The sequence below is a fragment of the Ictidomys tridecemlineatus genome, chromosome 14, assembly GCF_052094955.1.
Source record: "Ictidomys tridecemlineatus isolate mIctTri1 chromosome 14, mIctTri1.hap1, whole genome shotgun sequence".
Taxonomy (NCBI): Eukaryota; Metazoa; Chordata; class Mammalia; order Rodentia; family Sciuridae; genus Ictidomys; species Ictidomys tridecemlineatus.
Genome location: NC_135490.1, coordinates 51,984,294 through 52,009,459, shown reverse-complemented (window position 1 = coordinate 52,009,459; position 25,166 = coordinate 51,984,294). Strand labels below are relative to the sequence as shown.

The window sequence follows — 25,166 nt, the reverse complement described above, 5'->3', positions numbered from 1 at the left end:
TTTTTTTACTCCATCATGAAGGCATCTTAACCACCTTCAATTTAACCTTTTAAAGCTTTTTGCAATGTACTTAGACATTTTACAACATTTTACTTTACCAAACAAAGATTATCTCATCTCCCTCTTTTTAGTTTAATAAGTACATTTTAATAGTTTGATGAGTAAAGCAATCTTTTTTCCCGCCATGAAGGTATCTCAACAACCTTCAATTTAACCTTTTAAAGCATTTCCTTTATCATCTATACTGTACTTTTAAATGTACTTTTTCACCACCTACAGCTTCACTCTTTTAAACGAGGCTTAGATTTTGTTTAAATCGCTTAATATTAGTTTATATGGCTGCCCTTCAACCAAAGGCTCTTTTTTACTCCATTAAGAAGCTTTGTCTCAATCTGCCATGTACAAATACCTTTTTTTCTTTCTACCTTTCTCAAGCTTTTAAATTAAATCTAGTTTCCTCAAAATCTTTTTAAATGGCATTTTACAACTTTTCACTTTAACACACAGAGATTATCTCAACTAGAAACATTTCTTTTTCCTTTAACCTTTTATATTAAAATATATTTCCACATCTTGAATCTTTTTATATCTCTTTTTTAACCATTAACCCTTTTTATAAATTCACATTCTAAAACAACCCTTATAAAATTACTCCACTTTAATAAGATGAAATACTTTCATGTTTTTTAAGGTACTGTTATACTGTAATTGAAACCCAGCTGAAACTTCTTATACTCTCTGTATATAAATTACACATGATAGAATCTTAACACTTAGTAACCTTGTTTCAGCAAAGACACAGACCAAAGCAATATTAAACATTTTTCCATTTGCCAATTTATGAAAACACACATAATGTTTAAATATATTACCTTATGGAACTTAATAAGTAAAGAGTACTTGATTTCATATTTAGTGGTTGATATTTTAACATTTTAGCTTTGTAAATGAATTAGCTGTCTGTAAAAACCAAGACAAGTATAGTGAACAGAACTAGCCATCTCTTTCTTGTTGAAGAAAAATCCTTCTACAGGATACCATAATGGTCCCATTGATACACTTAATAACTCATCTTTATAAAGCCATGGGCTACATTTTTGTATTGTATCAACATATGCCATAGTTTTTCTTGGTCTTACTGGGGTATCTCCTTCCTCTAACAATTTTTCTTCCTCGGAGGCGAACAACTTCAAACCTTGAGTCAACCATTTTCCTTAGTTTGCCTGAGAAAGTTCTAGGAACAGGCCACTTGAAATGAAAAAAAAAAAATAAATCAAAACAAGAACACATTGTTTTTTGAAATGGTCACCCATTTTTTTGCTCTCCTTCAGGAGCGAGCAAATTCACTTACCCCCAAGCTTCAGACATCCCACGTACGGGCCACCATAATGCCGCAGTCTTGGCTGGGCACAGAATCAGGAGGCACTCACAGCCTTGTAAATTGAAACAGCAATTCTTTATTCCCGACTCACACCACCTCCACACAGGTTCAGGGGCAATCCAATCTCCCAAACAATTCACCTCCTAAAAACTTTTTCTCCAGGAGAACTCAGTGGGAACTCAGGCTGCAGGCACGCCCTACTCCCAGCAGCAATAATCTTCAACCTCCAACTTCCCTAAAACTCCTTTTGTCTTAAACCGGGAACACCCTAAGGAGTGGGACACTTCCTCAAACCTGATCAGCTCTAAACCCGGATCTGCCTTGGTCCTTGAGCAAGGTCATCTTACATGCAATGTCAACAGCAAAATCCATTTAACATGGGGTACGCTGGCAAGGAAATTTTGAAGCTTCATTCCTACTTGACAATGGCCCTCAGCACTCCCCAAGTGCTTGTAAAAGTAGATTTGGACAAAGCTAGGAAAGCATATACTATGAATACATCTGCTATAGTGGTAATACATTTTAGAGATTTTTGTATTGTTTTTACTTATTAATTTTTATGACTGTTGTGTATTGGTTAAGAAAGACATAAATATTGGTTTATGAGCAATGCTACAAAATGTACAGGTAAATTCTTGCTAGAGGTTATTTGGAATTGCATTTATAACCAGCTTTGATTTACATAGTTTTAACCATATAGTATCCAATAATCTTCTATGCAGATCTTTTATTTACTTCAGAAGTCTTAACTTTATATGCTCTGTGTTGAGAATTAAGCTAAATGTAAAAAAGAAAACTTCAGTGGTTGGAAATGTTGCTTTAATAGTTCTGTACTTAATTTTTATTTGAAATAATAAACTCAGTGTAATTGTTATAGCAACTTTCTTTCTTGGTTATACCATATATCTATCTATTATGTGTATATTTCCTGCCACTTCTGAGAAATCTCTTATTTATATTCCTTGTACAGAATTTATTTGATATTTGTCTCTTTTGCACTATAGGTTGGCCATATGTTTGGATACTTTCCAAAAGATTTCATCAAGGTAGTTCGTGAACATACTAAAGAAGAGCTACAAATTCCAACAGATGTAAGTTATGGATTTCTTTTTTGTTCTCAATTGTAAACTGGCTTATAAATCCATCAGTTATATTCAGTTAACTGCTTCTGAATGTTTTATAATGTGTTTGGGGGGCAATCTAACATTTGTGTGTCAGATTTTCATTTGAAATCAGACTACCTGTAAAAAAAAAAGTTTGAAAGGCATTCTAGGGTGATTATATTATAATCTGAGATTTGTCTAATATATTGAAACAGATATTCTAAGAGGCAAATAATTTCATTTTACAGGCAAAACTCATTGGATAGTTATTAGACATTTTAAGTATATTTAGGTTAAATTAATAAACTCTAACTTTTATACTAGGCTAGAAATATGTACTTACAAAGGTTTTCTTATTCTTAGTCATATACGGGATCATAGTCATGTTATAGATTTGGAAAAGGGGACCTGAGCATTTCAGGTGATGTTCAGTCTCAGATCTTTTAAGGCCCCAACTGCTCCCTTTATACAACATTCCTGTATGGTGCTCTGACTTAAATTGATTTTGTGACTGAAAGGATTTCGTGTTCTAGAATTCTCACTTCAGCTGATTATTTTCTAGAGTTTTAAATTGTATAGTAATTGATGCCCACCAACACTGAAACATCTTTGGGCAGCTCTTTGTAGTGGCTGTAGAATATGCAAACTGCTAGGCTAGGACAGTTCTTAGATTAGATGGACTGAATGGATAAAGTCATCCTGTTTGTTGTTGCTGTTCCTAAAATTTCTTTATAATCTCAGGGGCCATAAAATCAGTTCTGTTGCTTGTTGGACTTCATTGTTGGTAAAGAGAGTTCTTGGGATTTAAGCTGTGACAGCAGTTCACTGATTACAGAGAACTCATTTGTTTTGAACTCTGCCTTCTCATTGTATTTCCCATTACATGCATCCCTCATGGCTTAGAAATGCATGTGATGAGGAGAGGAAATCACTCATCCCTACTACATTGAACTGCCTCCCCCACCCCCGGAACCCCCGCAGAATATTATGAAGATTTAATTAGGAATGGAAATTTTTTAAAAACATGTCCATTCATACTATGGCTCCTTTTATATCAATTTGCTTACTAGTAGCAAGAAGGAAGACTAGATAATATACACATAATCCTGAGAGAGATCTTAGTGACTGTGAAACCCTGATGAAGAGAAAGGTGTATACCTTGTTGAATCTTGTTTTCAGTTTGTTCTTGTGGTAATAATAATGTGAGGAGCCTCCTTAATATCATTCTTTATTCCATCCAATGTACTTGTATCTCAGTAAGATACTTTAAAACTGATTCATTTTTCTCAATGCTGCAGGATCTTCCAGCTTCTCCTGAGCAAATGATTAAGAGTTAAATTTCTGAAACATAGGTGTAGATATTAAGAGCTGGAGGATCCTATAAGTGATACCTTGCCTTTCCCTACTTATGTTCAGAGCAAATTGAGAGAGACCCAAGAGTCAGGCAGTTGGAGACCAAATTGTCACCATTTTTACTCATTATGCTTTTTAAAGAATATGACCCATGTTAAAAAAAGAAAGAAAGAAAGAATAGACTTTCTAACACTGTAGTCTAGAAAAAGACAGATTTACTCAGCCATAGATGGAGTTAGGCAGTGGGGGTTGGAGGAGGGTAATCTGGTTGACCTCAAAGATTCTTTAGAACCAATCCTGAATTTGGGAGCGTGGATGAGTTTGCTTTTGTGATACTTTGTTATTGACACATTAATGGTTTTCTTTTCCTTACAGGAGACAGATTTTGTTTGTTTTGATGTTGGAGGAGATGATTTTGATAATTATAACGTAGAAGAACTTCTAGGATTTTTGGAATTGTATGATTCTGCAAATGAAGATTCTGAGAAAGCTATAGAAAAAGTGGGACAATTTCCTGAAGTCTCCCAGGATGTTGAACCTGAACCTAAACCAGTAGTAGCAAACTCACAACAAATTGAAAGTGCATTCTCAGAAAACACTGTGGATCTTGAGGAACAATTTTTGGCTCAGAAGAACCATCCTCATGCAGATAGTCAAACAGATAATGCTCAGGGTGAACAAACTTCACTTGAACTTTTTGAAGAAATACTACCAGATAAATTGAAAGTGCCAGAAAGTGAAAAAAACAAAACCAGCAACATTTCTCAGGCCTCAAACGAACAGGAGAAGACTGATGCTTATAAACTTTTGAAAAAAGAAATCAATCCTTATCTAGAAACCAAAGAAAACAAACAAGAAATGAGTATAATTTGGAAGATTTTAAAGAAAACTGAAACCACAGCCAAAAGGGTAGACATTTCTCAGGTCTCAAACGAACAGGAGAAGACTGATGCTTATAAACTTTTGAAAAAAGAAATCAATCCTTATCTAGAAACCAAAGAAAACAAACAAGAAACGAGTATAATTTGGAAGATTTTAAAGAAAACTGAAACCACAGCCAAAAGGGTAGACATGATGGACAAGGAACAAGGTGATATGGAAATGGGAAAGGTGGAAAGTCCTCTGGCAGATGAGGCTTCTTTATAAATTTGACTGTATAGTTCAGTCATCCTTTAAATGGGATGAAAACAATTAACCCTCCCGTATCCTTGCCCAGTTGTTCTCATGGGCTCATGCCAGGACATGGAGGGCAGTGTTGAGGTATCTGGAACTGTGTGCTGAGAGGGAGTGCTGATCATTGGGCTTAAGTGGGGGTAGATAGTGTCATCCATCTGGCTCAATGCATTCTTCTCCCTTGTAGAGATGCAGCCACCCCATGAAGATGATTTTCCTAAAGAGAACACAAATCGTCTTAATAGAAATCTTCATGAAGAGCCAAACCTCCTGCGTCATCATTTTAATATGAACCATCCTGAAGAGCCCAGCCTCTTGAATCAACCTGTGACTGAGGACATGGGTGTTTCAGAAGTGTCTCAGATCCCAAATACTGAGAAAGTAGACCCAGGTAAAGCTTGCCAATTTTTCTCTACAAAGTAGAGGCATTACCATAATGAAGGCTTTCAAGGATATTTGTTGCCAAAGGTACGAAATAGAGCAGAGAGTGATATAGGTACATGTGAGTTCAAAAAAAAAAAATCTTAAGTGAGAGAAAAGCAAGAATAAAGATGACTAGAAATCAAAAATAGGCCAGAGACTGTAACTCACCTAAAAGCAAATGTTTAGGTATGACTAGCTTGTGTAAACCATTTACAACTAAAATATTTTTCTTCAAAGGCCTTATGCTCTAAAACTGTAGTTTTCAACCAGACCAACAGCACCAGAAACTCTAGGGGTGGGACCCACAATCTGTGTTTAGCAGGCCTTCCAGGAAAGTCTGGCCTAGTACAAGTTAGCTTGAATAATCACTGTTCATAGTCTCATAAATTCTGTGTTTTTCTTCCCTTTTCTTCTAAATGGAATATAATATAGCTCAAGTCCTGTTTTGACTTGCTTCCTGGACATGGTAATTAAACTTTTTCAAATGCAGTCAATGGTCCAGATCTTTATACTATATACTTACAGCAAACAGTACAGAACTGCAATCGATTTTAGATTGACACTTACGAATACTTCATCATAGTGCACAGTATCCAGTGGGAGATGAGAAACAATTTTTCAAAAAAATCCCCAATAATGGCATCAACAGCATTCTACTTTTGTGTTGCTCACTCTCATTTTATCAGTAAATTAGATGATGACTAATTGTTTATTTTAATCCATCCAGTGTGGTGCTATGAAGCCATAATTACTGTATTTTGTGTTTTTAAAGGTTCTGGTCTGTAAGCATAGCTATAAGCATTATCCTGCACCAGTGCAGGGCTTGGCAGCACTGATCTGAACCTCCCCCCCACCATCTGCACACACAGAGTGTAGGAGAACTCATAGCAAGGGGGGATTCAGTTAATTTGAGAAGGAATAACATATGAGTTCTCCCATTTTCCAGAAGACATTGCATCCATATATGAACACTACTGACTTCTGAACTGTCTTTAACTCTATAAGGTTATGAAAATGAATCACGCACCATTACGATTTGTTATTTTCATGCTCCAAAACTTTCAAGAATAGGGAAAACTTGACTTACAAAATTAAGAATGAATTAGTTCCCTGGCCTTTTAAGTTCCACCACAAAATGATGTCAATGACCTTTAATAGGTAAAATCTTCCCAAATGTCATTTAATGTGTCTCAGGTGCTGAGATGCTGAGCCAATGGGGCAGACTTCACCAGCAGTCAAATTCATAGACCAATAGTGAATGGAGGGCCTGGGGTTGTAGCTCAGTGGTAGAGCGCTTGTCTAACATATGAGGCACTGAGTTTGATTCTCAGCACTGCATACAAATAAATAAAATAAAGGTCCATCAAAAACTAAAAAAAAAAAATTAGGCAAAAGCTTAAAAAAATAGTAGTGAATAGAATCTCAGGGTTGAGAAAGACCTTAGAGGCAACTGGTCCAACTTCTTAATAACTGCATGCTGGACTCCTGCTGTTTAATCAAACATACCCCAGACTCATGTAACTCATACTGAAATTCCACCCCTACAAGCTCTCAGGTCTAACTGGAATTCTACCTCATTCACAGAGCCTCAATGCAGGTCTGTACCCAATTCCCTTTAGTCTCTCTTGGTACTACTGTGTTCTTTTTAAATAGTTGTCATCTGTCCATTCAATAAATAATTGTTGAGTATCTCTGCCAGGTGCCAGATACTGTGTTAAGCCTTGGCCCATTCCACCTGCAAATCTGCAAACCAAGACTCCCTCTCTTTCAGCTTTCCTAAAATTTTAAACACAAAGTTTCACCAGCACTAAATCCATGTTTTTTGAATGTGACCCTGTCTATATATCTCTGGTTTTAAAATTTTTCCTTGAGTAAATATTGTTCTGGTAGCAGTTGTATGGCCATGGAAGTAGTGGAGAGTAGACTGGAGATTGTTCATTTTATAATTGAAGGGTTTGACAGCTCTAATTAGGATTTTGAAGTTTTCTTCTCTGTTGTGTTAATTGTCTTTAGGAGAGCCACATATTCCAAGCACTGTGACTCATATATTTAGTGAAACACTCGATGAATATTGAAACTGAAGAGAGACAATTCTTATTCTATAGCATAAAATAAAATAGCAATTTCCCCTTTCAATTTTAGAGCTACTTATAACAGAAGGTACTCCTGTTGATGCTGCTGATACAGAAAACCAACTAGAGATAAAGGTCGAAGAGCCAGCAGATGCCACCCTTTTGGACAACATACTTTTCTTGTTATATTCATTCTTGCTTTATTTGTCTAAGATGGTAAGTTTGACATAGTTTCTTCAATTAGAATGTTGATTATTTATTAGTTTTTAAGTGGCTTCTGGTCATGAAGTGAAAAACTTAAAATGTCTTTATGAAAATGACTCTTGACCCTTTGAGTAGATAGCTCCTGAAACAAAAGCCATAGGGGTGTGGCTTTAATGGCTACTTGGTTTAGCACATGAGGAAGATTTGCTGTCTACCAAGGCTAGACATTTGCACACCTGTAAAAACTTGGTTCTTCCCCTCAGAACCTTTCATTCTGGCAGGGAGATAACAGCATTCACTTGAAACACAGTAAGATAATGGCAGAAAGAGTGGTATTTATTCGATGGTAGAACATTATTGTCCATAAATGCATTTATTATGGTTGGAAGGGTGATCAGTAAGGTCAGAAAGTGGTTGAGATGTGTTTGAAGCACAGGCAAAGGGCAAACAGGAGTCTGACATGTGGTTTGTTGTTGATTAGACAGGCTGGGGTGGTGGGGGAAGCTGGCAGTCAGAAATGTGTTCAGAGAAATGGAAACATGAAGAAAGGATATTTGGGGAGGGCAGGAGAATGTGAATAGTTGGTATTGTAAAGTGTGAAGTTGGAGGGGGATGGGCCTGTTGGAGAGGCCAGCAAATCTTAAAGGAAGTCATGAGCCAAAGTAGCATTAGACCATTAATAGTGGGGATCCTTAGAAAGTTTTAAGAATGAAAGGAATTAGGTTAGATCTGTTTCTTAGAAAGAGTCACTTAAGGCTGATCTTTCTAAAGAAAATCATGATCCAAACAAGACATTTAATCTGTCTAGAAGCTTATCTAAGCATTTTAGGACTTACCTCCCCCCTATTGGTATTTGTTGATATTGGACTTTTAAGAGTTTAATTATAGGAATGAGAAAGCTTTTAGAGGTTGGAGGATAAGATGGTCCTAGGGCCATTGTGACAGTAATCCTCCTCAACTGAAGTTATTTCCTGTAGGTTGTGTTATTTCAGAGCTTGTGTAAGAAAGATGATGTTGTTGTTTTCCTTGTAAAATGTGTAGATTTTGAAGCCAGGTAGATCTGGTTTCAAATCCCAAGGTTATCATTTAGACGTTTGGGCAAATAACTAAACTTTTGAAAAAAGTTTTCCTCATCTGAAAAATGTAGATAATGCTTACTCCAATCATAAGAATTAAATGATTTGACAAGGTAAAATGTCTGGTGAGGTGTCTGGCATTTTGAAGGGTTTTACCCCTACACACGCCCTAATTCTCATGTAGACAGTCAGAAGGTGGTATAAAGACAATGAATACCTGGGGAGGAAAGACCACCAGGGTGGAAAAGATGTGGTGGGGAGAAACAAATCATTTTTCAGTTGGCTCCATGTTTGTTCATGATGGTGGCAGCCACCTGGGTAAGGGGTATGTACGAGCCAGGCAGTTAGAATAATTATATTTCCAGTGATTAAAGCAGTCTTCTACAGTCATAATTTGATTATCAGAATGAATCAGCATCACTTGGAAAGTTAACAGCCTCATGATATGGGAAGGATTTCTTTATTCATATTTTTTAGGTATGCACAGAGCCCTCCTCTAGGTCTAGGTCAGGGGACATGAATGTGGTGCAGGTATGGTCAGTGATTGTACGGTGATAGGTAAGACATAGACGTGAGTGGCAAAGAAGAGGCACAATGTTAGGAGACTGATTTGAAAGGAGATTTCAAAAAGGCATTTTGATGGCCCAGTATGTACAGGACATTGTGCGAGGACTAAAAGAGTCTAACAGGTGTAAGGTATGATTGTGATTTTTGAAAGCCTTAAGAAAAGGACTTAACAAATATATGCAAAAATTATGAACAAGTCAATGTAAAATCTTAAACAAGTAGTATGATATCTGATAGGACTGGAGAGTAATAGGCTCTGATGTGTTTGGGAGATGTGCACCAATCAGATTCATTGATCAATGGAATCTTAGCAGAATCTTAGTGTTAGAAGAAACCTTGGAAGGCTGTTAGTCTAGTTTCTCACTCATTGCTGTTATTTTCTTTACTGTGGCCCTGACGAATAGTTATGAGGCCTGTACACCAGTATTTCCTAGCATGAGTCACTCTCTTACAAGGCTATATGTTCTTCTGTTGTCTAGTTCATCCTTGTATTGACTCCAAATTTTCCTCCACATGATTTCCTCTATAAAATTGAATTCTTTTCTACATAGAAATCCTTTAAATATTTGAAGTTATATCTTAATTTAAAAATTATTTTTAGTATTTTTATCATGGAAACTTTCAAATAAGAGCAGAGAGAATAGTAGGGGACTATAGGTAACCATAACATACTGTATATTTTAGAATACTAGAAAAAAAGATTGTGAAAGTTTTACCATAAAGAAATGATGTTTGAGGAGGTAGATATATTTAACTGATTTAAACGTTACATAGTGTATACATGCATCAAAATGTCATGTTACCTACTTCAATAATTATAATGTTTGTTTCTATGTACTAGTTAAAAATAAATTTAATTAGAAAAGCTTTAAAGAAAAGCATAGAGAATAGTATAATGAACCCATGGGCCATCACACAACTTAACAGTAATTCCTTGAGAGCCAATATCAGTGAGTTTTTTAAATTTGTTCTAATTGGTTATACATGATAGCAGAATGCATTTCAATTCATTGTATATAAATGGAACAAAACTTTTCCTAGTTGTACACAACACGTGTAGTCCTACATGTACCTCGGGTAATGTGGTTCATCTCATTCCACCATCTTTCCTATCCCTCTGCCCCCTCACCTGTCCTACCTCCTCTTTGCCCAAAGTTCCTCCATTCTTTCCATGCCCCTTACCACCCACCTCACCCCCATTATGGGTCAGCATCCACTTTCAGAGAGAACATACAGCTTTTGGTTTTGGGGATTGGCTTACTTCCCTTAACCTGATATTCCCATTCACCCGCAGATGCCATAATTTTTTCTCTTTTAATGCTATAAGTAATATTCCATTTCATATATGTACCACAGTTTCTTTATCCATTCATCTGCTGAAGGGTTGGTTCCACAAAACTATGGAATACTTCACAAATGTGGGTGTCATCCTTGCTCGGGGACTATGCTGATTTTTTCTGTATTGTTCCAATTTTAGTATATGTGCTGCCAAAGCAAGCACACTCTGAGTTTTAACAAATGTAGATACCCATGTAAAAACTACCATAATAAAGATATAGAACAGTTTTTTTTTCTCACTAGAAAAGGGGTTTCCTTGGGATCCTTCCCAGTGAGTGCCTTCACCACCTGTTCCAGGCAACCATTGATAACTTTTTTTTTAAACTATAGATTCATTTTTCCTACAGTATTGTTTCATATATATGCCACTATAAGTGGACTCATATCTAGGAGTGCAATTGCCTCCTACGTTTAATGTATGTTTTTGTCTTATGTGATACTGTCAAGCCATGCTAAAAAATGACCACAATCATTTTATACTTCCACCAGCAATTTAGGAGACTTCCACTTGACTTCATCTTCACTAGCACTTGGGCCATTCTAGTGGGTATGTCTTTGTGAGTTTATTTCCTGATAATTAATGATATTGAGTGAACATTTTTTTTCTTTTGAGATAGGGTCTCACTAACTTCCTTAGGCCCTTGATAAGTTGCCAGCCTCACACTTGGGATCTTCCTGCCTCAACCTGGGATTGATTGCTGGGATTACAGATATGTGCCATGATGCCAGGATCAAATAAATCTTCATGAGCTTGTTGACCATACTGTTTTTGTACGTCAACTCTCTCTGGCTAGCTGGAATCCAGACTTCTCCCAGCTCAGTGCCAACTGTGGGATTGGTTAGCTTATAGTTGTTCTTGGCCCTCACAGGTACTGCTTAGAATGTAGCCCCAAACTGAAGACCACCTCCATGCAGATTTCTGGAACTCTTTTTCTTTGTGGCTCCCATGTTTCTGGTAGTTTTCTCTACATATTTTTGGCTGCTTAATCTCCTGGAACTCTGGTCTCTCTCTCCTCAGTGAGACTGTTGTGCCCCATTTGTGTTCCCCTTTTCAAACTGAGGTCTAGAGGGTGCCTCCAGGTAGAATGCTCACCTATTTGTTCTCCTGCTCTTAGGGGTGACAGTTGCATGTTCCTTGTGGCTTTCTATCTGAAAAATAGCTCTTTAAAAATCTTTTGGGCATTATGGCACATGCCTTAATCCTAGTGGCTCGGGAGGCTGAGACAGGAGGATCACAAGTTCAAAGCCAAAAGTGAGGTGCTAAGTAACTCAGTGAGACCCTGTCTCTAAATAAAATACAAAATGGGGCTGAGACTGGGGATGTGGCTCAGTGATCAAGTGCTCCTGAGTTCAATCCCTGGTACCAATATATATATATTCCAACTTTCTGGTTGCTTTCAGTGGGAGAACAAGTCTCATATAAGTTACTCTCTATTGATTACTCCTTTTGTTGTAACTTTTTGCAATAATTGAAAAAAATATGTTTGTGGGACTTCTAGGATATATTGTAGTTTGGGTGAATAAATGACATCCCCCTGGTACAACAATTTAACCTGTTTTCTCTATTGCCTTTTTTTTTGGTGGTGCTGGGGATTGAACCTCGGGCTCCATGCATTCTAGGCAAGTGCTGAGCTAACAACCTCAGCCTCTCTCTGTTGCTTTATATTTCTTGGAAATTGGTAGTCAGGTTTAGGTTCAATTCTGTTTCTTATGAAAATTTAATAGGAAATTATTGCATTGACATCTGCATGTCCTCTCCTTTGATGTTGACTACTAGTCAACAGTGACCTTGGTGAGATTTGCTAATATATTACAGGTTGCAAAATAGCAATGGTCTGAATTGCTGGGATTTTTCTTTCTTCATTTAAAGGCTGGGATGCCTATACAAATAAAAATTTATGATTGATTATTCTTTCTTTTTTTTGGTACTAGGGATTAAACTCAGGGGCACTTGGCTAGTGAGCCATATCCTCAGCCCTATTTTGTATTTTATTTATATACAGGGTCTCACTGAGTTGCTTTAGCAATTCACTTTTGCTGAGGCTGACTTTGAACTTGCTATCTTCCCTCCTCAGCCTCCCAAGCTACTGGGATTGCAAGTGTGTGCCACAGCGCCTGGCTATGATTGATTATTCTTTACACAGATATTCGGTTTGTATAGTTAAGGCAGGAGATAAACATTTGATTCCTTTTCTTCATTTAAACACTTTTCAGAATAGTAAGGTATTATTCTAGCATTATCAAATGATACCCAAAGGGGCTTTTGAAATCTTTTTAACTTTTATTTAAGAGTCAATATGATGTCATGCATTTAAAAATATTTGGTGTGTTTAATCCAGTTAGGAATAGTAATTGTTCTTATCTGATGCTCAATTTCTCCCCCTTTTGCCTTGTAGAAGCCTCTTTATCTTGGCTCCTGGGACCCTTTGCCACCACCTAGTGGTCATTGTTACCTGTTTCCCTTGCTTTTGAACTATGAAATGTTCCAAGTTCATCTTAAACATTCCCTGTCCAGACCTTGAAGGAACTATTTCTCTAAAAGAACTTTGGTTTCTTTCAATAGGAAATGGTATTTAGAGGATACATTCCAAGTACTAGGATTGCTTATTGCTCAAATTGACTGTCATTTGTAAGCCTTTTTAGTGAACAAAGCTCAGAAATATGTGGGGATTTTTGATCATGTCATTTAGATAATTCCCATGAAAATTCAGGATGTTAGAGAGATTTTACTTCACTTCATCTATCTTAGATTTGTGTTTTCTTTCTCTGATGTTGGAGTTCCAGTTTTCAATGACATAAATATAATTGTTTACAGTCTTGTGCCACTTAATGACATTTTGGTCATTAGTGCATAATAATGGAGCTAAAAAATTCTTGACACCTAGTATTTTTAATCTTTTTTGTGTTTTGATATGTTTAGATATATAAACATTTACAATGTTACAATTGTCTACAGAATTCAGTATAATAATATCTTATAGGTTTTTATCCCCAAAGCGATGATATACCATATATGAATACCTACGTGTGGAAATGGCTATATTTTCTAGGTTTGTATAAGTATACTCAATGATGTTTACACACTGAAATTGCCTAAGATGTGTTTCTCAGAATTTATTCCCATTATTAAGCAACACACGACTATATTTATGTTGTTTAAAATACTTTCAGGAATGTATTCCTGAAATGAAATGAAATTCTCTTGTCTTTAAGCTATATCCCACTAAGGTATGTTTGAAATAATTCATTTCTGTGGTTTGTCACCAACATGATATCACAGGTTGTTTCATTTTTGCTTTCAATATTTAGGTGTTAATTTTTAAAGATTTTTTTATTTATTTTACAATTATTTAAATATTTAGAAGAGCCAAAGTTAATTTGTGAAAATAAGTTGTTTCTGTTTTCTGGTACTGGTGATTGAACCCAGGGCTCCTATCCACTGAGCCACATACCTAGGCTCTTTATTTTTTATTTAGAGATAGTTCTCACTAAGTTGCGTAGGGACTTGCTAAGTTGCTGAGGCTAGCTTTGAACTTGTGATTCTCCTGCCTGATTTTGAAAGAACTCTAGCTTTTGTCCCAGTTCTGTCTACCCTGATATTACTCTCTTTTATAGTTAACTTTTAAAATTTATTTCATTATGCATTCTGCTATTAAAAAAATAAGCAAATGAGAAAAGGGATATGCAGCTCAGTGGTAGAGCACTTGCCTACCACACAGGAGGCCATGTGTTCAATCCCCAGCACCATAAAAAGAAAAAGAAAAGCAAATGATTTTTACATCTAGCTATGATAGATTTATATAGGTACTGGCTTCACCTTCCCAACTGAAACAACTAAAATAAATATGAAAAAAAACCCACAAACATATAAAATTTTAAGATCCAGTAACATTGAAGATCAAGCAACAAAGAATGATTCTGGAAACATAAAGAACAAATGCTATGAGCTCTTTAGTTGCCCCAGCTTTTACTATGTTAAGAGATTCCCAAGCCATGACAAAGAAGGGGAAGTCAGGCAGAACCAGAGGATACCATGAATTGAGAGATGGTGCTGAGATTCCAGGAAAACCAAAGTGACTAGAATTCACAGGGTGGAGTACCAAAAGAAGGTTGCTACATTGAGAGACAATTCTGGAAATCTGTGAAAGGCTCTCTGAGTGTTCAGCAGGGTATTGATCTGCACATAAGTGTGATGAAACTGCTTAGCAAGTCAGAGAAACCATCTTAAGTGATTAGAAGGAACAGGTCTTAACACAGGGACCAGAATAGCACCTGGAAAAAACTATCTAAGGAAGTTGGGTAGAATAATCAGAAGGGTGTTACCTCGGACTGACTATTACAATTTATGTCATACCTAACAAATATTCAGACCCAAGAGAATCAAATTGTTTCCAGTAATTTAATTGTATACGAAATATTAAGAATAGTAATTCGTAATGTATGGCATCGATTCAAAGCTTACCAGGCATGCAAAGAAGCAAGAAAAATACATTCCACAATGATGAGGAGAAGAATCATCCAATCAAAGCCAACTGAGAACTATCGGAGATGTTAGAATGAGGTAATGGCATTTTTTAAAAAGTCATTACTACTATATTTCGTGTGTTAAAAAGGTAAAAAGAGATATAGAAGATATATTTTAAGAAAATCAGACTTCTAGAGTTGAAAATATATGATAAACACAGTGGATGGGATTAATGCCAGAATAAGCATTGTGATGAAATTGTTAGTGAACTTGAGGACATAGCAGGAGAAGTACCCCAAATGAAACAGGGAAAATTTCTTCTGTTAAAGAAAAGTGAACCAGAGCATCAGTGAGCTGTGGGACAGTTTCAAGTTGAGCTATGAGAGGTATTCAGAAAAATATTTTAAGAAATGATGGCCAAAAATTTGTGAAAACTGTACATCTGCAGATCCAAGATATTAAATGGGACTAGAGTACAAAAAGCATGAATAAAGCTATATCAAGGTATATTATATCATAAATAAATTGCTCAAAACCAGTGATAAAGAGCAATCTTAGCAGTTAGAGAAGACATTTATGTAGAGAAGAACTAAGGATGACATCAGATTTCTTGTCAGAAATTAGGCATAAGAGAATATAGTGGAGTGATACCTTTAATATATTTGAAGAGTAATAATGTTGGCCGATAATATCATGCCCAGTGAAATATCTTTCTAAAATGAAGACTTGTACTGACATACAAGCTGAAAGAATTCACCTACACTTGCACCAAGACAGCAGATGGAAATAATGGAATAAAGGAGTAAAGAACACTGAAAATGGTGACTGTGTGCATAAATATTTAAAATAATTTTTCTTATTTGAACATTTTAAAAAGTCATTGACTGTTTAAAGACAAATATCAGTGTAGTATGGGACTTAGAAAACATGTAAAGTAAAATACATGACAACAGTATAAATCTCAGAAGGGTAGTAACTATTGTAATGTTCTTATTGAATATGTGAAGTAATATAGTATCATCTGAAGGTAGATTGTGACAAATAAAAGATGTATATTCTAAACCCTGAAGCACTAAGATTAGAAAACAGAGTTATAGCTTAATAAGCCAATAGAGGAATCACTAAAAATACTGATAGTGGTATTTCTGCAAAAGAAGACAGAAAGAAAAGAAAAAGAACAAAGAACAGAAGGAACAAATAGAAGATTATATTAAGCTTACACCTATGCACGGCAGTAATCCTATTAAGTGGAAAGTATCTAAATACATCAGTTAAAAACAGAGATTGTCATATTGCCTAAAGAAGCAAGACCCAAATAGATGTCTAAGGGAATAACACTGTAAATAGAAAGACACAAAGAAGTCAAAATTAAAATGATTGAAAAAGGTATCTCATGTTAAACACTAGTCAAAGGAAATCTGGAGTAGCTACATTAAACAAAAAGAGGTTGTGGGGCAAAATATATCATCAGGACTAAAGAAAGTTATTTCCTAATGATAAACGAATCAGTCAAGATTATATAATAAACCTAAATGCTTGTACTTTTAATATTAGACCTTCAAAATACATGAAGTATCAAAATTGATAGAATTATGAGGAAAATGATGAATCCTATAGATTACATTTAGAGATTTCAATATCCTCTCCTCAGCAATTGGCAGAAAACGAAAAATAAAAGTAAGGTTGTAGAAAGTGTGAATGACATAATCAATCCATCCATTTGAAATTAATTGACATTTATAGAAAACCCCCAAGGAGCTTAGTGCACATGGAACATTTACCAAGATAAACTATATTCTGGATCTTAAAAAAATTATCAGTAAATATAAAAGTATTCAAAGTCAGGCAAAGCTTATTCTCTGAACACAATAAAATGAGAAATCAATAATGGAAAAATCTGGAAAATTCTCAAATATTTGAAAACTTAAGTGCCAGGCTGCTATCTGCTATCTATCTATATCTATATGTATATCTGTATCTATCTATCATATTTATATATTTGGTATAAATGAACAACACAGTATATTTATTTTTATGTGGTGTTGGGGATCGAACCCAGTGCCTCACACATGTGAGGCAAGCACTTTACCACTGAGCTACAACCTTAGCCCCCACTGCTAAATAATTTTTGAGTCAAATAAATCAGAGAAGAAATTCATATTTTGAGTTGAATAAAACTGAAAACAACATATCCATTTGTGCAATGTCACTAAAGTGTTATTGGAAAACTTATAGCACTACCAGGCCCAAGATAGCTTTATTAAAAAATAAGTCTCCAGTCATTGACTTAGTTCCTACTATGAGAAACTAGAAAAGGAAAAATAAGTTAATCTCCAAGTAAGCAAGAAAAAAAGATATAATAAAGACCATAAGTCAGTAAAATTTTTAAAAAAGGAAAATAAGAGAAAATCAATGAAACCCAAAGCTAGTTCTTTAAGATGAATAAAATTGATCAACATCTAGTGAGGGAAATAAAAGAGGAGACACGGGTTACCAATATTCGCAATCAGAGAAGGGATATCACTACAGATTTCACAGATACTAGACTGATAATGGGGATATTATGAACAGTTTATGTTAATTAACTTGACAATTTAGATGAAATGAAGAAATTCTATTTAAGCCACAAATTGCAAAAGTTCACTCAAGAAAAACAGACAATTTCATAAACCTTGTTGACTATTAAAGAAATTGAAGGTATAGGTAAAAACCTTTCTACAAAGAAAAAAATATAAGACCAAGATAGCTTTATTGGTGATCCAATTAAACCTGTAAGGAAGAAATGATACTAATTCCTAATAGTAGTAGTAATACTAAACCCTTGTAGAATATTAAAGCAAGGAAATATTTCTCCTATGAATCCAGTGTTATCACTACACCAAACCAAGACAAAGATATAATAAGAAAAGAAAACCACATACCTCTCATGGGATCTCCAATGAATCTGTACAGAAATTCTAAACAAAAATTTAAGTCAAATACAACAATATGTAAAAGGAAAATACATCATAGACAAAAACTAGACGGATGATGGGGATTTATGTCAAGAATCCAAAATTTATTTAACATTTGAAAATCAATGAAATTTACCACATTGATGTACCTAAAAGCACAATCTTTGTGTTTAGCTCGAGAGATACAAAACAAGCATTTAAAAAATATAGCAGAGGGGGGAAATGTTGGGGAGTAATATTGGCCAAATTATATTGTTATTTTGTGTGCATGTACAAGTAGGTGACAATAAATCGCATCGACATGTAAAAAAAAATAAGCCCTGATTATTATTTAAAAAAATTTTTTAGATGTTGATTAACTTTTATTTTATTCACTTATTTATATGCGGTGCTGAGATTTGAACCCATTGCCTCACACATGCTAGGCAAGTGCTCTACCACTGAGTATCAACCCCAGCCCCTCAGCATTGATTATTGATGTAGAAAAACAAACAACAAACTAGGAATAGAAGGGAGCTTAAAACATCCTCTGAAAAAATGCAGCTAACCTCATACTTAATGGTTGATAATTGAATACTTTTCCCCAAGATCAGAAACCAAACAGAGATGTCTACTCTCATTACATCTATTCAGCATTGTACTGGGGTGCAGTAAGGAAATAGCTAGTATACTAAGGCAAGAAAAAGAAATAAAATGCACTCAGATTGGAAAGGAAGAAATAAAATTCTCTTTCTTTTCAGATAACATGAATATATATAGATACAATCTGGTATAATCTAGAAAAAAGCTATTGTAAGGTTGACAGATAAAATTTACATCTAAAAGCAATTATATTTTCTATATATTAACAATGAATAATTAGAAATTGAAATTTTAAAGATTTCCATGTACAATAGAATAAAAATATGAAGTATTTAAACATAAACGTGGCAAAAACTAAAATGTATATATTAAAAACTATAAAATATTGCTGATAGAATTTAAAGAGAACCTAAATGGAGAGATATACCTAATTTATGAGTCAGAAGACTAAGGTGTCCATTCATCCCAGTTTAATCACCAGAGTCAACATTATTCCAATCAAAATCCCTGCAGAGTTTTGTAGAAAATGACAAGCTGATTGCAACGTGGCTTCAAGACTTAATCTAGGGCTGGGGATGTAGCTCAGTGGTAGAGGACTTGCCTAGCATATGCAAGGTCCTGTGTTCAAACCCTAGTACCATACGAAGAGGAAAAAAAGAAAAAAATATTCTAAAGCTACAGTAATCAGGATTGCAGACAAAACATATTGAAACAGAGCCAAGAATTCAGAGATAGATACACAATATATATGGCAACAGTCATTGACAAAGATGGAAAGACAAGTAGAGAATGGAAAGTTTTTTCAGCAAATGGTACTGAAATTACTGCATATTTATATGCAAAATATTGATCCATGCCTTGCATTAGACACCTGAATTAACTCACAGACTTAAATATTAAACTCAAAACTACAAAACCTCTAGGAAAAAAAATAAGAGAAAAATTTTTGTTGAACTTAGGTTTGGCAAAGATTTCTTAAATTTGACAACAAAAGCATTAAAAAGGATTTGACAATGTGGGATTCATCAAACTGAAACCTCTGTAATTCAAAATACACTTTGAAGTCAATGAAATAGACAAAACACAAGCTGGGAGGAAATTACTGTAAAGCATTTATCAAGACTTGCATCAAGGATATATGAAGAACTCTTAGAACGCATTAGAAAAAAATATAGTCCTGTAAAATAACACTTCATCAAAGAAGATAAACAGATAGTAAATACATTAAAAATGCTTGACATAATTATCAGGGAAATGCAATTTTGAAGCATAAGAGTTACCACTACACACTTATTAAATATCTAATATTAAAGACAATTGTGCTGAGTGGTTGGAGAAGAGATGGAGGAACTGGATGGGTACACATCTGGTGGGGATATAAAGTGGTAGAATCACCTTCTTAAAAAGGTAAACATACACCAGTCATATCCAACCATTCTTTTCCAAAGAAAAGATAAGTTATATAGCAATAGGAGGAATTTTATATCAGTGTTCTTGGCTATTTTATTTGTAAAAGCCCCAAACTGGAAAAAAATCCAAATGTCTATCAATAGATGATAGACAAATTGTGGTATGTACATGTAATGAAATGCTACTCAGCAATAAAAATAGATGATAGATAAACTGATGTAGATGAATCTCAAATTATGCTGAATAAGAGAAGCCATAGAAAATACAATATATTATCCCATACACATAAAACTTGAGGAATACAAAGCAATCTATTAAGATAAGACATTTTGCTGGAGGAATGGGAAAGTGGGGGGCAAGAAAGAAGGGTGACAAAGGGCAAAATTACCTAGAGAATGAGAATATTTTTGGAAGTAAAGGATGTGTATATTATCTTGATTATAATGGTGATTTCATAATTTCATGTTAAAATTCATCAAATTGCACACTTTAAATACATGTAATTTATTGCATGTCAGTTTTACCTCAAAGCTATAAGAAATAATATATTCATCTTTTTTCACTTTCTAAGATACAAATAGTATTCTATAAATATTTTTCTCTACTTCATTTTTAAAAAATGTATTCCGGAAACCAGCTCTTAGCAGTATTTAAAATTATTTTCTTTCTTCTTTGGTTTATTCAACAACTTTCATTGATGACGGTTTTGTAGTTTCAGCCTTTTGTGACCATCTTGTATTGTTATAATTAATGCTTGAATAACATAGTTTTGTAAATACAAGTTTTAAACATTTGTTGTTGTATTCCCAGTATCTTTAGAAATTAGGGCTGGTGGACTATAGCTCAGCAGTAGAGCACTTGCCCAAGATACCCTTCCCCAGCACTAAAAAAGTTAAAAAAAAAAGTGGGATTGTTGAGTTAATAGGTAAATATATAAGCAGTTTTGGGAGATGTTGCCAAATCTCATTCATAAGGGTTGTATCATTTTGTATACTTATTAGCAGTGTCTGAGAATTTGTATTCCCCCACATTCTCTCACCTACTGAGTATGTTGTCAAACGTTTGGATCTTGCCAATGCAAGTGAGAAATGGTGTCTTGGTGTGGTTTAATTTGTATTTTGTTCATTATGAGCTAAGCAGAGCATGTTTCCATATGTTATAACTATTTGCATTTCTTTTCCTGAGATCTGTTTATTTCTTCAGCCCATTTTTGTATAGGTTTGCTGGCCATTTTATTTATAATGTTCTTTATATTTCAGGAACATGATTCTTTGGACAATAATATGCTGCAAATATTTTTTCTCAGTTTGTCATTGTCAAACTGTGTGTGTGTGTGTGTGTGTGTGTGTGTGTGTAGCAGGTTTAGATACAGCCAGGAAAGATTTTTTCAATGAGGCAGGTTTTGCCCACTCATAATACATAGAAAATTTCACTTAATATTTTCTAGTACTTGTTTATTTTCTATTTTTACATTCATGTTTCTTATCCATTTGTAGTTTATCTTTTGAATAAGTAGAGAAAAATCCAATTTTATAATTTTCCATGTGGTAACGCTACTTATTAGAAAGTCTATTTTCCCCAAACTAACTTTTATTGTACCCCAAATGTCCAGTTGGTTCTGTTTCTGGATTCTCTATTCTGTCCCACAATCTCTATGTATTCCTGGGCTTGGACGAGGGTACATGAATTAATTATATAGTCTGCCCTCCCTGTACCCTTCATTGCTCTTCTTTTTCAGTGCTTTCCTGCTTATTCTTGTTCTTTTGAATTGACTACATTCAATTTGACGACAGATTTTTAAAGATCCACAGATGTTCATTTTCTCCCCAAGTTAAATGTCCCCAGTTTCTTCAATTTTTAGCACGTGCTTTTCGGGCTATTCATGATTCTGTTTTTTTCCACAAGTCATGCAACCCTAAAATGTGGCATCCAGAAATGAAGCCACCGGCGTGGGGTGATAATAACATGATTCCTTAGGGTTAGGCTTTTTTAAAAAGAGTGTCATCCACAATTGGAGAAAGTAACAGGACTAGAGTGAGCAGGGAAGGAAAGCCCAGCAGTAGTCTTTTAGAAGGGAGCAGGAGAAGCTTCTCCTCTTCTGTCTGCACTTTTGGGGCAGGTAGGTACCTGGTGTCTCAACACGTTGACAAAAGGGTTTTGCTCTGGGAGGGGCTGGGAGGCCTGACTTTCTCCTTTTTCCTAGTCTCTGCCTATAATCCCCTTCTGCTAGTTCCATGGCTTCCTCCAGGGCCTTCTAAATCGCCGGTCCTCTCCTAGTTCCGGGGACAGGTGAGCCTCTTTCCTTCTGGAGTCCTTTCATTTGGACTCTTCCGCTTGGCTCTACTGGCGCTGTCCCCCACCAGGCTCCGCAGTTGGTTCTTCCCGCTCCCCGCCACGCCCCTTAGCATCCTCTGTCTGCTCACTTGCAGTTCACCCAGGGGCTTCCTCTGATGACGGGTTTCACGTGCCTTGGGCGGAAAGCGCCTGTGGTGGAGGAAGGCAAAGTTCACTCCCAGTACCCGCCCCCTGCGGTGAAAGAGAGGGTCCTGTGCTGTTCTGCAGGGAAGCGTCGCTTCCACTCAGCTGTCCCTACACCATGGACTGAGTACCTGCCACTGTGCCTTCTGTCACTGTTTCTCTGGGGGACCCAGAGCTCCTGGGACCCCTGTCGGGTGGCTGAGTTCTGGCAGAGTGGGTGCACTGACTGTCGTGGCAACGGAGAAATGGAGTGTGTCAGGCCCAAGGCAGGCAGGACGTGACTGTATGGTTAAGCGAGGCCGGTGAGAGTGTACTTGAGCTTTCCCCACTTGCACTTTTTTTTTGACGGAATAGAGGTGACAACCTCATGGTATGTTCTGAAATGCAGCCAACAATCCAAACAGCTAATGTTACTACAGGTCTTTTCCCTAAGGAGACTGCTGGGGAATTGGGCCCAAGTGACAGTTATCTCCTATTACGTGTAGAGGGCGGTGAAAACAGGGAAGAGTAGGCAGGTGTTTACTGCACTGCCTTTGAGCAACCATTTAAAATTAGGCTCTGAATTTTATAGAAGGATGTTAAATTCAGAGAAGTTTATCTAAGCCAGTTTTCAAGAGTTGTCTGAAATTACATGTCACGTATCTGTATATAAGAGTGGAATGGAAGTAAGATTTAAAATCTTATACATATATCGTCATTGTTTTTATTTGTTGCCATAAAATTAATTAGTTCTTTCATATATTTAAGTTTTGTCTTAAATGAATATTTTAAATTATAAAAACCAGGTTATCTAAGAGAAAAGAATGATCCAGAGGGATTCTAGCCAGGTGTTAGACAATGTGATGATATAGGGCCTATTACAAACAGGAAATGTATGCTCAATTTAAAGTATTTAGATTCGGGCTGGGGTTGTGGTTCAGTAAAGCGCTTGCCTAGCATACATGAGGCACTGGGTTCGATCCTCAGCACCATATAAAAACAAAACAATGTGTCCACCCTAAAACTAAAGATACATAAATAAATATTTTTAAAAAGTATTTAGATTCATTATACTTGAAAACACTGGAAGCGAACAAAAAATATGAGACTGCCAGTATCCTCTCTCTTGAAGAAGCTATTGGAAAATATTGAGGAGGTGGATTTCTGATGAGGAAGTTGGTTTAGAATTGCCATGATTCTTTGTGACTGTTTTGTTATAAATTTAAGGTTTCCCATTTCTTCTAATTTGTCTGTTTAAGCTGTTTACTACATTGCCTGATGATACTCAACCTGTGCCTGATTTTTATGGACTACCATGGAAGCCTGTAGTATTCACTGTTTTCTTTGGGATTGTATCCTTTGTCATTTTCTCTTGGAGAACTGCTTTTGTGAGTAAATTAACTTACTTATACCTTAGCACATAAGCACAAGGATTATTTTATATAGTCACTGCCCCCCCTTTTTTTCTTTTTCAATTGCTAAAACACAAAATAGTGGTTTAAGTCAAACTAAAATTATAAAATAATTTAGTGTGGGTGCAGTTGGTAGAACTGGTAATTCTTACAGCCATCCTGACCAGTAGTTTCATATGTATCAGAAGTCTTAAAAGTGGGATAAAAGATGGGATAGGTTAGATAAATATCCTTTTATGTAGCATATATGTCTAGTAATCTATCTTAAAGAAATAACTATGCTTTGAAGATTTTGGTAATGTTTTTCAATGGAACAGTGTATTAGATTGAAGACTTAGCACAACATAATTCATTTAGGGGTTATTGTATGTTCGATTAGTGGAATAGTAGGCAGATTTATTTATTTCAAAGCTTTGAGGTACAGAAAATGCTCACAATTAAATGTGAAGTGGGAAAAAAAAGCAGAAACTAAGATTTAAATGTTGATGAACTCTATGTTAATATAAACATACAAACAGGGGGAAATGCTGCAAAGAAATACAGTAAAATGAGAAAAAGGAGATGATATAATTTTTCCAGTCTTTTATATAAATTTTTCCCAGATTTTATGATTTGATCATATGTACAGAAAATACCTTTTTATTTGGAAGTATAGATTATGTGTTGTCCAAAAATCCATTAAATGTTTTGTTCATTAAGGTTTTTTTTTTTTTTCCTGAGCAGAATTAGTCTATCTCTGTGTATGTGTGTAATATATGTATAAGTGTGTGTGTGTGTGTGTGTATATATATATATATATATGTGTGTATATATATATATACACACACATATATATATATGCGCTTATACATACTTATGTTTGTACTGTAGGTCATTCTGTTTCATAGTTATTTAACATAATTGGAAGAAAATTATTTTAGGTAAATGGACTTTGCATATGAAAAGCCTAACAGTTAAAGAGGCCAAAAACATTGGATACAAATCTTTTCAAATCTGAGTGTTCTTTTTCTGATTTCTTAATTATTTCAGACACATCATTGTTAAGATAAGTTTCCTCTCCTTGTACAATTGAGTGTAAAATCTCTTAAAAAGTATTCCCTTCTTAAATAGAAGAATTGTTTGCCTGGATTCCTGTGAGGAATTTTCTAATCTCATTGAACTTTTTCTCAGCTAAAAGTAAAAAGGAAATAGAAGGA

The 25,166-nt window shown here is 35.3% G+C and overlaps 1 protein-coding gene and 1 non-coding gene across 7 annotated transcripts in view; one reads left to right on the top strand and one right to left on the bottom strand.

Annotated features, from left to right (window-relative positions):
- The window catches only part of LOC144370411 (uncharacterized), a 156,993-nt gene extending 132,989 nt beyond the window's left edge, over window positions 1-24,004 (top strand). For 4 of the 6 annotated variants that reach the window (XM_078031148.1, XM_078031147.1, XM_078031146.1 and 1 more), the window contains 5 exons: window positions 2,386-2,472; window positions 4,213-4,927; window positions 5,198-5,401; window positions 7,576-7,721; window positions 23,818-24,003. In XM_078031148.1, coding sequence (XP_077887274.1) covers window positions 2,386-2,472; window positions 4,213-4,927; window positions 5,198-5,401; window positions 7,576-7,721; window positions 23,818-23,982 — 1,317 coding nt within the window. In that variant the 3' untranslated portion in view covers window positions 23,983-24,003. Of the gene's footprint in view, window positions 1-2,385; window positions 2,473-4,212; window positions 4,928-5,197; window positions 5,402-7,575; window positions 7,722-23,817 lie in introns of all 6 variants that reach the window. The other 2 variants (XM_078031143.1, XM_078031144.1) reach the window with 1 other exon arrangement.
- On the bottom strand, window positions 10,747-10,853 carry LOC144370665 (U6 spliceosomal RNA). Its single transcript, XR_013430550.1, has one exon. It is a non-coding gene; the product is annotated as a U6 spliceosomal RNA (small nuclear RNA).
- Window positions 24,005-25,166: the final 1,162 nt, after the last annotated feature.